Below are 13,600 nucleotides of genomic sequence, written 5' to 3'. Positions count from 1 at the left end.
AACAGTTGGTTTTATTTTGCAATATTTCTTATGATTTTTTCATCCTATTACTTTAAAAGGTTGTCAGAGTCTCTCTCAAATAAATCTCTTATCACAGGTTTGTATCTGTGATATTATGTTGTTATAATCTGCAATACTATGCAGATTGAACGAACTCTTATTAAGGGAACATTCACAAAATATTATTCTGTATTTTCTATTTTTTGAATAAAGATTCAATCAATTTGAACCCAGATATGGAGTTGCTTTGAATTGATTATGAATATAGAATTAATTTTGCAAAAGTCTACTATGGAGGGTAAGCGTTTCCTTATCTTTTTTTTTAATAACTTACTTAGAATAAAGTACCTACAATACGGTATAAAATATGCTCAATTGGTGAAAAAACATAAACCACTCCTATTACTAAAGCCATAGCCACCTCTAATTCAAGGCCTCGGCCTACAATATTGCAACGTCGCAGTGTAGGCCTAGAATCTAATACATGATTGGTGAAAAAGATTTGAAAAAATACCAGCTGATCTTTTTCACCAATCATGTATTAGTTTCTAGGCCTACGCTGTGACGTTGCAATATCGTAGGCCGGGGCCTTGTATTAGAGGTGGCTATGCTAAAGCTGAAGCAAAGTTTTTTCAAATTAGTCAAATAATATCAATTTCTGAGTCAATTTGTTTGTTTCTAAGAAGACTCTTTTGAAGTTGGTACATTTTGTTTTAGAAGGAATATTTGAATACACTTACTTTTTTTGATTAAGAAATGTGAAATGCATTTCATTCCAGAGGAGATCAGCTTTATCAGCTCTCATGAAAGTACAGTACTCTTGAACACTTAGATAGGCTACTATATTTTTGAATATTTAGTATTTATCTGCATGATCGCGGTTTGAAATTATCACTGTGTTCATGCGTTGTTTAGGGATGTTTCTAGTAACTAGAATCAGATGTCACTCTCCTTGTTTGATAACTGTTATCAAACAAGGAGAGTGACATCTGATTCACTAAGACTTCCTGAATCGTATTCCACTTGTTTCCAGAAATCGTTTGTATTTCTTGGCCTTCAGTTTTTCAACAATATTTCTCTTGAAATTGAGATACCTATCACAGAAATCGACTTGCTTTTAAAACAAAAGTTCTTAGATGGCTTAGAGGTCTCATGCCTGACTATCTAGAGACCTTATTCAATATGCGATTTCATAGTTAAAATACTCTGATAATGGTGGTTGATTCATTGGGAAAATGAGCTGGAATTGGAAAGTGAGCATGGTTATAGTGTGAATGTGTGTGTGATTGATTGCTAATTTCTTCTTTTTCTATTTTTTCACTTTTCTATAAATTCATAAATTATCAGATATCTAATCCTGCTTGTAGACGTAAAGTATTGTAGAGTAGACCTACTCTCAACAAGCAGTATTTTCTAGTCAGATCCACAAATTTGTCCTGGTTTAGCATGTTTGAATTCTTGTCTGAAATTATTGTTTAATAGTTTCACTATTACGTACTTTATAATTATTAACTTATTACTCTCATATTGTTAAGCTGTATGATTTTTTTCTTATAATTTGTGAATATTGTGAATTGGATTGAATAAAATTTCAATTTGAAATTTATATTAATTTGCTTGCTCTTGGATGTTAAGGCTATCAAAGGCTAAAAATAAACTGGTGATATTTTTTCGATTTGTATACTATCAAGCTATCAAAATGAAAACGTTTTCTCAGAAAAACATTTTTTTTCAATCATTACTTTTTGAGATAATAAGCGCCTAAAGTTTAAATTTTTGGGACAGATCATGTCAAGTTCGGTAAGAGATAAATCCATGAGATCTACAGGATAGATTCTTCATGGTATTGTTGATCCAATAGAACAAATATTTTCTGAAAATATCAATTTTTGAGAAAGTTATTCAATTTACTGGAAATGACCAAAAATAACTTTTAGTTGAGTTATTTTCGGTCATTTTTGGTTAATTGAATATCTTTCTCAAAAATTGATACAGTATTTTCAGAAAAGTTTTGTTTCACTAGATCAACAATACCATGAAGAATCTATCCTCTAAATCTCATGGATTTATTTCTTACCGAAATTGAAATTTTCTGTCCCAAGAATTTAAACTTTAGGCGCTCAAATCTCAAAAAGTAATAATCGGGAAAAAATGCTTTCCATAGAAAACTTTTTCATTTTGATAGCTTGATAGTATGCGAATCAAAAAACTTTGAAAAGTCACCAGTAGAAAGTTCATTTTTAGCCTTTGCACAGCCTTAAAAATATAGACTATTTTTTTTAATAGGTTCCAAAATCATATCAGACTACACTGCTTACTAGTTGCTGCACATCCAGGCTGAATAGATCCCCCGTTGGCATAGAAATCAACATGGCCGACATCAGCTGATTTGCCCTTCATGCCTGCGTTGGTGTGGATGACGTCAACAAAATCAGCATCCCCCTCCCTCAGACTGGATCCGCTGTTAAAGACATTGTCGAACAGAGGCAGTGCTGGGTCCAAACCTGAGACATCATCCATCAATTATCTCAGCTATTTCTCAAATTAGTTTCAGACCCAAATTAGAGTTATAGTACCCTTTTTTGAAATTAATAAAAATTCACTGTCAATATTGTAGAACCGTTCCATAATTGAATAAAACACACAACCCTTATGTTATCAAATTCTACATAGTTTTACTTTCCTTGCCCTATTACCATAGGTAAGGAAAGTATTGCTTTCCGAAAAAATTAAGGTACCCCAATTTCTAAATTTCTATACTTTTCAAGGTTCCCTGAGTCCAGAAAAGTGGGTTTTGGGTATTGGTCTGTATGTGTGTGTGTGTGTATGAGTGTAGGCCTATGTGCGTCTGTGTACACGATATCTCATCTCGCCCCAACCACATTTCTATTTTTCCACATCTCTATAAACTCATAAATTATCAGATATCCAGAGTTTTGAACTGTCAGCAAGCAATTATTATCAATTTCTTACAGTCAGTATTCAGAATGACTTGAAATTTTGAACTTAAGGTCCTTACGCTATAAGTATCCGACACGAACAATTTCGATCAAATGCGATTCAAGATGGTGGCTAAAATGGAGAAAATGTTGTCAAAAGCTGGGGTTTTTCGTGATTTTCTCGGAAACGTCTCCAACGATTTTGATCAAATTCATACCTAAATTAGTCATCGATAAGCTCTATCAACTGCCACAAGTCCCATATCTGTAAAAATTTCAGGAGCTCCGCCCCATCTATGCAAAGTAGGATTTTAAATTCTCAATTATCAGGCTTCAGATACAATTTAAACAAAAGATTCCAAATGGAAAAGATTAAACATGAAAATCTCTACAATTAATGTTCAGTAACATTTTTACCTAAAATTTGAAATAAGCTCGAAATTCGAGAAGTGTTATTATATTTCAATTGCAAACTGTTGGCAACTGTTAATTCTATTGAATCATCCACTATGGAGAGATAGCAGTCCTTGTGTGTCTCTAGCGTTATTGTCCTGACACCAGCTAGCTCAGATCTTTGAATAGTAGACTTGAGATGTGCGTGAACACTAGCGTCAGGTGATCAATTTTCATAACGGCAAGGAAAGTTGTGTGAGTGCGCCACACCAGATTTTTCTATTTATTGATAAACAGAACACAATTCTCTAAAATGATTGTGTTTATATTTTACAGCTGGCTATACGTCAGCTTATGAATTTCGGGGATGCGATATTTTGATTTTCCACAGAATCACTCGCTCACTTTTACTATCCACAGACGACGAAAGTCCCAGGTGTTTCAGTCAAGGATGAATTATCCTATTTGTCATTCAGCAAGTTTTCCCAAGGATGAGACCTAGTACAATCGAATCTTTATATCATAAGCCTACTATGTTCCAAAATTTCGTGAAAATCGTTAGAGCCGTTTTCGAGATCCGTTGAACATAAATAAACAGATACCTATAAAAATATAGAAATAACCAGATATAAAAATATGAACAGATATAGGTACCTACAGAAATTGCTCGCTTAATATAATAGGATGAAATAATAGATTAAAAGTACAAATTTCAAATTATAACAACTAGTTTCAGATATAGTGAGGTCCACGTTATAATGGCAGTGTTTGATCAGCAATGGTATTGCTATCATTGTCTATCATTCAACAAATCGCATAGCGCTATCTCTTTTTCAATTTATTGCTCCGATGCTGGATCGTCTTTTCACAATGTAGAATTAATAATTAATCAACGGAATACTTCATCTTAATTATGAAAATTCATTATGTAATTATTATTTAAAAATATAATTTCTTGCTTAATAAATTATGATTGATTATTCTAAACGAGAATGAACAGTTAAATATTACATTAATAAACCTGTATCAGCTACCGTCTGTAGAAGGCATTGATAAGACAGAGGATCGGCAACGTTGTTCACCTATCTTTCTCCACTACCATTATAACGTGGACCTCATTATATATAGTTCTGACCACGCAGTCAATCTCTACAATAAATTTGCCACTGCTGTATCTCCAATCTCCCTGCTTGTTATAAATCTGCTATACTATCTATACTATATTATTTATCACTCTCTTGTTATGAAATTGGTGTATTGAATCTCTTTTTAAAAACATTTCTCACTTATGATTTCTGTAGTTCTGAACACAGTCAATCTCTATAATAAATATGACACTGTATCTCCAATTTCCCTGAAAAAAATCTAAGTAGAAAAACACACACTTCTACGTTTGATGCCCAATAACTTTCTTTAATGACCAGTAAACAAATAATTCCTCGCGATAAAAATTGTAGAGAATTTAATTCTGAAAAGAATGATGTAAGCTGTGTAAACTAAATTTAAATAAAAGTTGAATAAAATGTATTCTTATGTGGTACATTACACCACAAAAATTTGCTGTTTTATGAGGAGAGAATTAATAACTCATAAGTTGTAGCTGATTGCAAATAAAATATTCGGTTTTTTATAAAAAGCTTTTTTTTAATATGAAAGTAGCTTATCTAAATGACAGTAAACTTATACCAAAAGACTAGTGGATTATGCCATTAAGCCTGGGAGGAAGCTCGAACAGAAGTATATGATCTCCTATGACTCCTGCCCAAATGTTTACTGAAAACTGATGTTGTGGAAGATTAGGATTGATGGCATGAGGATTCTCAGCTGCCCAAATATGTTGGTTGTGGAAGTTAACGATAGCTGTTCTTGTAAAGTGTGCCTCGTCGGTAAATAAAACGGTTGTTAAAAAGTTTGGGTAAACAAGTTTTACTAAAAACCATCGGCAAATACCAGCACGGGGAATACAGTCTCGTGGCAATAGAGTATGAACTTTCTGGAGGTGGTATGGATGTAATTGTTGCTCTTTTAGTATCCTCCAAATAATAGATTGATTGACATTAATCTGCACTGACAATTCTCTCGTGCTCTTCTATGGATGTTCATAAATTTCATTAAGAACTTGTTCTTCTAACTCAACAGTCATAGTAGATCGGGGTCTGCCTGCATAAATGTGCTCTTTGGATATTAAAGAATCTGTTTCAGACAGACGTTGATGAATAGTGGCAAAAAACCTTGAACTTGGACATACTCGGTTAGGAAAGTTCTCTTGATACAAACGTCTTGCTTCAGTACTATTACAGTAGTGTCCCATTCCATACATTAAATGCATGTCAGCTAATTCGGAGTATAAATAATGTCTAAAATTACCTGCCATTATTGAAAAAGTTAACACTTAACACAAAAGCAAAGTGGAATGGTTACAAATAACTGGTTAATAGATTAAACAAAAAACACAGAGCGGTTACAGTAGGTCTAACTTACAGTTTGTTTTTTTTTTTTTTGTTCAACAGTGAGCTAAAATATTTCTGAAAATAATTTTCAGCTGATAATTTCTTTTAAATATTTTCTTATTTAAAACATAATAAATCAGCTGTTTTGGAACAGCTGTTATTAAAATCCATGTTTTATTTGCAATCAGCTACAAACTATGAGTTATTAGTTCTCTCCTCATAAAAACAGCAAATGTTTGTGGTGTAATGTACTACATAAGAATACATTTTATCCAACTTTTATTTGAATTTAGTTTACACAGCTTACATCATTCTTTTCAGAATTAAATTCTCTACAATTTTTATTGCGAGGAATTATTTGTTTACTGGTCATTAAAGAAAGTTATTGGGAATCAAACGTAGAAGTCTGTGTTTTTCTACTTGGATTTTTTGCATATTTCAACTTTTTTCTCAAAAACTACTCACACTACAGCTTCCAGACTAGTTTTATTCAATTTTTCAGATATTTTTCCATATGAATCCAGCATAAGTTTCTCAAAAACTAGTCGCCAAACAATTCAGCATCGGTGTATTTCACCAGAGGAACTGAATTCCGGGCGAAATCTTTCACCCTGTATAGCTCGCTAATGAAGCGTTTATGGATATATGTTTATATGAACTTTTTTTCTTTTTTTTACCTCTACTATCACGTATTGAATTATTTTACCATAATTATGAATCACTCTGTATAAACAAAAAATAAACATCTAAACAGTAATTGCTCGTTTAATAGTATAGGATTTTATGAGCTATTCACCTGTTATTCTTGTAATCCTGAACGCAGTCAAACTCTTGCCGATGTAACCGGCCACATGGGCTCCCAGACTGAATCCTACCACGTGCACATCTTGCGGTGCCACATCCTTTCGCACCTCCACAATTTTCTCGAGCATTCTGGCCACACACTCGCCCACCGGCTGCACGTTGTGGGTGGCCTCTATGTAGCAGCCTTCCTTGGCCAGCGGTCCCCAGTCAATCGAGAGCAGATTGTAGTTTGCTTTCTTGAAGTAAGCTGTCGACAAAGCATATATATAGGTAATTCAAATTCAAATACTTTTTATTCAACAAAGGTACAGATACATTGAATATCTAATAGAAGAACAACACACAAAAACAGTCAATAAGAAATTCAAAACAATCAAATCTGAAAAAATTCTTCAAAGGATTATCAGGAACATCCTATCAGATAATATTTCTTCAGCTTTTCAGCTCTAAAAATCGTCAACTCCTCTATGGACTTCAAATTTCGGGGCAGCATGTTAAAATATTCGTCTCCCATGAAAGATGACTTCATTGAAAATTTAATCATGTACATAAATAAACATATGAATCTTTTCAATCTGCGTGTTTCACCGTATAACCTCCGTCCCTTATCTATTACCTTTCAAATTACAGATACTATTTTATCAATTTGTAGAAAACAATTTTTATATCAGGTATCAAAGCTCATCAATGTTATTCCTAACCATTTTATCACTAGTAAATTGAAAAGAAAACTGCTAATTGAAATTCATACATGGATAATCTCGAACAATGTAATTTTGGCAATGTAATTTCCTCATAGCTTAGTATAAAGACTTCTCATGTTTTTTATGTAATTTTCAACTATTCTTTACTTTCCCCTAAGCCTTCACTCTGCTCTTTCTCTTCCCTTCCTCACTCACTTTTTCTTTTCCCTATTTCTTAATAATATCCCATTACTATTTTCATGTACTGTTAAGCATTGAACACTCGGCCTCTGCGCTCAGGTTCCTCGAACCTTGTAGGGACTTCCCGTTTTTAATATATTTATGTATAATCCTATTAATGGTATTTCACTTTTTTCATTTACAACCATTTTTGTCATTGTAATTATGTTTTTGGGACAAATAAAGATTTGATTTGATTTGATTTCGAAAAATTCTAAATTATGTCTTTGTACGATTCTTCCTGATCTAGTATTATAAGCATGTGAAATACTACTTCTCTTTGCTAAATAATTGGAAAATATGAAGTAACTTAGTAAATATTATCGTTTATATATCCAATAGAAAGAAACTACTATGCCTATTATTCACAGCATTGCTTCATGGTCCACTTCATGAAATAGATATCAACTAAAGTCAGGTCCACTTTATAATGTCAGTAGAGAAACATAATATAATATTCTTTATCCTTTTGATACAATAAAGTAGCCTACATCATCAAAATGATAGGGAGAGAAAAAATAAGGTAACCTTGTGCTATTCCTCTCCCAAATTAAAATAATGATTAATGTGTCAATGTTAATATTTGAAGGCACGGATTCAAATATCCAAAATTTCAAAGATCCTCACACGTCAATCAAAGCTTATTGTGTGTTCCATAAAGGTTACAAAAATAAATTGTGGAGGTGCGAAAGGATATGACGCCGGATAAATTTAGATGGGAGACCAACGTTGCCGATCCTCTGTCTTGTCAATGCCTTCTATAGACGGTAGCTGATACAGATAGCTACAGGTAGTTTCTATAGACGGTAGGTTCATTGATGTAATATTAACTGTTCATTCTCGTTTGAAATACGGTAATCAATATTATACTTTATTAAGCAAGAAATTATATTTCCAATAGTTTCATAACTAAGATGAAATATTTTTTTTATTAATTATCAATTCTACATCGTTGAAAGACGATCTGGCAACAGAGTAAAGCGAGAAAGAGATATCGCTACTGTATCCGCTTTGTGGAATGATAGACAAGGATAGCAATACCATTATCTGATCAAACACTGCCATTATAACGTGGACCTCACTATATCAATATTTACAATCACTGACTTCCTCTATCAATTGAAAAAAAAACTATAGTAGGTACCGTGGTATATTGTTGATCATTACTATCAGATGAAATAAATAAATAAATTATCAGATAAAACACATATAACAATACTGTGAAATGAAAAAAATCTGGTGTGGTACACTCACACAGCTTTCCTTGCTCATATTTGAAACTACGATCAGACTTCTGTATTATGTGTATATATAATTGTTTTCAGAGTACTTTTTCCTTTGTGTAAATTGTGGAATTCGATGATTTTTTTAGTCGTCATTTTTTTAAAGTCGTCGAAACAGATGAAATATCTCGATTATGTGTTCTTTTTATGAACTGCGCTACCTACCTACCTCATGCACGAGAAGGAGGTTACTAAGTCCATTTCTCAAGAATGGGGTGGACCCCCCATCAGTTTCCCAGAAAGGAGACTCATGCCAGTTGATAGAGCTGATGAATAACTAAACAGGGTATGAATTTGAAAAAAATCGGTCAAGTTATTTTTGAGAAAATCATGAAAAACATGGTTTTTTAGTAACTATCTACCATTTTTCTCAAGAATATTACGGAGCTCCTGAAATTTTCCCAGAAATGAGACTCATGTCAGTTGATAGGGCTTATGAATAGCTATCCTTGGTACAGTATAAATTTGAAGAATATCTTTAGAGCCGTTTTCGAGAAAATTGTAAAAAACATGGTTTTTTAGTAATTATCCGTAACTCAATTTTATTGAATTCCTTACTGTCGGATCCTCATGGTATAAGGACCTTAAGTTTCAAATTTCAAGTCAATCGGTTGATTAGGAATTAAGTTATCGTGTTCACAGACATACACACATACACACACACACACACACAACACACACACACACACCACACACACACACACACACACACACACACACCCAAAAATCATGTTTTTGGACTCAGGGGACCTTGAAACGTATAGAAAACTTGAAATTAGGGTACCCTTAATTTTTTTTGGAAAGCAATTCTTTCATTTATAAAATAGAATTATTATAGTACCCTCTGAAATTAATAAAATATAATAGTATAATTTGTGTTCTTAATCTATTATTCTATTAATTTCAAAGGGTACGGTACTATAATTCTATTTTATATAAATCTTATCACAAATACAAATATGTTTATCACATTTACCTAATTATCAAAATAATTTTAAATTCTTTGTTGGATCGCCTGGAAAATGAAGACACAATAATATAGGTTTCAGGTTTCAACTATAATATTTTCAAATTCTAGAACAAATGATCATAAAAGTCTTAGAATATATGAATGTAGTGCTACTTTCTTTAATTTATAAAATAGAATTGTAGTATCCTTTCAAAAAACTTAGAATATCAAGTTTGTTTTCTGGCCCTACAAAATTATTTCTTCAATATATGAATATTATACCTTTTTTTGTGATAATATAATATGAAATATTTCTTCTATGTTTGTTTTGAAGCATCTAAATTTAAAAATCTACTTTGTGAACATAATTAAGGACTGAAAATCTTGTGAAGTGAACAACTACAAGACTTAACCAATTTCGGACTATATGTGTAACCTTATCTAAATTTGGGAGAGGAATAGCACAAGGTTACCCTATGTTTTTCTCTCCCAATCATTTCGATGATCCACAATAAAGAATAAAGAATAATCATCCATTGATCAATAAAATTACAAATTGTAAGTTAATATAGATATTCAACTATTTGATCATTGTAATTCATTATTCTAAATTAAATAATCCTTCAAATAATTCACGACAAAATTTATTCTCTCACCTTGTGTAGAAGTGAAAAGTCACTTGTTTCAATTCCATTTTTGGTAAACAAAACTCATTATAAGTCATCACGATGCAGCTACTGTTATCACATTTTATCAAGTTCACAATCGCTGGAAAAACATATTGATTTATCAGCCACATTATTTACAATCAAGCCTTACAATCATTCAATATTGTTGTTAGAAAAAAAAACTTTGAAACAATCTTGAGAGGAACTTGCCCGATTTCACCTATATTTAGCTCCACTTTACCTACATATTTGAACAATTTTGAAAATTTTAGAAATTAGATAAGCGAATCTGATTTGACTTCTAGGCTGGGCGAACAGTTCTGGATGAGTAGAACTCAAATATATTGGATCGATTGTAAATATTGGTTCTTCTGAATCAATTTGACAAATTTTAGAAAAATCTGATGAGGAATCTGATTTGACTCCTAGGCTGGGCGAACAGTTCTACTGGATTATTAAAACTCAAATATATTAATAATAATAATAATAATAATAATAATAATAATAATAATAATAATAATAATAATAATAATAATAATTTTATTAATGGAGACAACAGGACAGACCCATTTTGCCTCCTTCACACAATACAATATTTTCAACACATTATACATTTTGAAATACAAGAAGATAAAAAATGAAGAAATATACAATTAATATGAAAGAATACAAATAATCATTGAAGTAATCGTAAACAATAATAATTGATTATAAGAATAATTATTAAACAAAATAGAAACAAGTAATAATAAAGAGAGAAAAAAATAAGAAGAAAGAATGAAGAGAGAAAGGATGTCTGTGTAAAACCAAGAATGAATAATCAATTTAATAATAATAGAAATTTTATAAAATCAATCACAAAAAGACAGATCACATGCTACCCAACCAAGTTATATGAGATCTTACGGAATTTGGATCGAATATTGGATCGATTGTAAATATTGGTTCTTCTGAATCAATTTGACAAATTTTAGAAAAATTAGATGAGGAATCTGATTCGACTCCTAGGCTGGGCGAACAGTTCTACTGGATTATTAAAACTCAAATATATTGGATCGATCGTAATATTGGTTTCTCTGAATCAATTTCTAGTATAGCGCATTTGAATTTATTGAAACAATCAACTTACCAAACAAAACGGAACAGACAATAGACATTCGTGCATTCATGATGAATAATGCTTTCCCCAGAGATCGAGAACATTTATTCTCTGGTGACAATCTCGAGCAGTTGAATTTTTTGTTCATGTTTTAGAAACTAAAAGCTGCGTTTACACCAAAGTTATCAACAAAATTTTTATTTCTCCGTCCTTATAGATTCTATTAGATTGAACATAACTTATCATACACGTGATAATAATAATAATAATAATATCGTGTGACCTGGCTGGCTCAGGTCTGGTGTCAGAGTTTTCAGGTCGCAACTGATCAATTTCAGGGCCTCTGACATGACCTAACGACTGCTTTTTAGGCAGCCGGGACCGACGGCTTACCGTGTGCATCCGAAACACGTTAACACACACGTGATGAACTTATTTGTTTGTCAAGTTCCACTCAATCTAATAGAATCTATATTAGGTCGGAAAAATAAACATTTCGTTAATAGCCTTGGTGTAAACGCAGCTCAAGAATGTTATGATCATTATCACCCCAACACACATCATTAGTGAGACATCATAACTGGGATTGAAATTTTATTATTTTTGGCGATCTCTTGAATTTGATATCTGTATTTAACTTCAGTGAGCATCATAATCTAGAGGCGGGTTTCAAGAAATTAATTTGAACGAACTGAGAAAAGATTTAAAACATCTTGTATATCTGTTTATAAATGAAATCTCAAGCAAAACATGAAAATGAAAATAATCTACACATTACATTTCTTGAATAATGAAAACAATAATATCTAAGTCATATTGAGTAATAAAACAATATAAATAATACAACAGCATTGTCCGATCGTCTCACTGGTACAATAAAATCTTATAATATTATATAATATTGAATAATATATCCTTATTTATTATATTTATATTTTTTATATTTCTTATAATTATTTTTTATATCCTATTAGGCTTAAGGTAGGTATTCATTTTTTTTTTGAATTTATTTTCTAAATTTTACATTTTCTAAATTTGGCTTAGTGGCTTTGTGTTTTGTTTCAGTTTTGTATATGTTGGAACTTTTTAACATCAAAGATAACTTTATTTCAAGTGTAAATTTAAAGTATTGTGCTCACTATAACCTTAGTATCCGGTTTCCATATTATATAAATAATTTCATATTAAAAATTCACAAGAAATTTTTAAAATCTGCAGTAAAATTAGATATATTAGACATTAAAAAAAAAGTATCTCAGATTTGGCTGAAATTGTCATCATAGATGAAGCTCTACCTGAGAAATGTCGGAGTCAAATTTGGCACCCCCAACTACGTACTATACAGAGTGAGTTATACAGCTTCAAACATAAAATTTGCAAATTCTCAAATGGCCATATTTAATGAAAGGTAAGAAATTTTGCAAATTGGATTCCAGATTCGTGTTCCTCGCATCAAAGAGCATGAGGACCCAAAGTTTGAGCGATTTTTATTTTTCACAAAAAATGTGAAAAACCATGGTCTTTCATGGACTCAACCGTAGTGCGCTTTGAAACAGTAAAAAAAGTATCTCAGATTTGACTGAAATTGTCATCATAGATGAAGCTCTACTTGAGGAATGTCGGAGCCAAATTTGGCACCCCTAGCTAACAAATATAATTTCTTATCAATAAAATTGAAGAGGTTCTCAGAAGAATGGATAAAAGGCCAGAGCTCATAGGTGAAATTAAGGAACGAAAGTTAAAGTATCTAGGTCACATAATGAGGGGAAAGAAATATGAAATATTGCACCTTATTTTGCAAGGAAAAATAACAGGCAAGAGATCGGTGGGCAGAAGACGAATATCTTGGTTGCGCAACTTAAGGGATTGGTTCCAGTGTACATCCAAAATGACCTATTCAGAGCAGCTGTAAATAAAACTAAAATCGCCATCATGATAGCCAACCTCCGCCATGGAGACGGTACATGGAGAAGAAGAAGATCAATAAAATATAATTGATTATTTTTAACGAGAATGAACCGTTAATATTACATCAAATTAGGAAATTGAAAACGTTTTGGGCCTGTTTTTCCTTTTCCGATCATTGTACTGT

General features: G+C 31.9%; 1 protein-coding gene across 1 annotated transcript in view; it reads right to left on the bottom strand.

The window, feature by feature from the left end:
• Nucleotides 1–13,600, bottom strand: part of LOC111057670 — a 61,479-nt gene that overhangs the window by 8,213 nt on the left and 39,666 nt on the right. The window contains exons 9-10 of the mRNA XM_039429613.1: nt 6,579–6,833; nt 2,319–2,504 (exon numbers count right to left, since the gene is read on the bottom strand). Coding sequence (XP_039285547.1) covers nt 2,319–2,504; nt 6,579–6,833 — 441 coding nt within the window. The remainder of the gene's footprint in view (nt 1–2,318; nt 2,505–6,578; nt 6,834–13,600) is intronic.

This window comes from Nilaparvata lugens, chromosome 5 (assembly GCF_014356525.2).
Source record: "Nilaparvata lugens isolate BPH chromosome 5, ASM1435652v1, whole genome shotgun sequence".
Lineage (NCBI taxonomy): Eukaryota > Metazoa > Arthropoda > Insecta > Hemiptera > Delphacidae > Nilaparvata > Nilaparvata lugens.
Note: the sequence above shows the minus strand (reverse complement) of the source record. Positions and strands in the feature narration are given on the sequence as shown.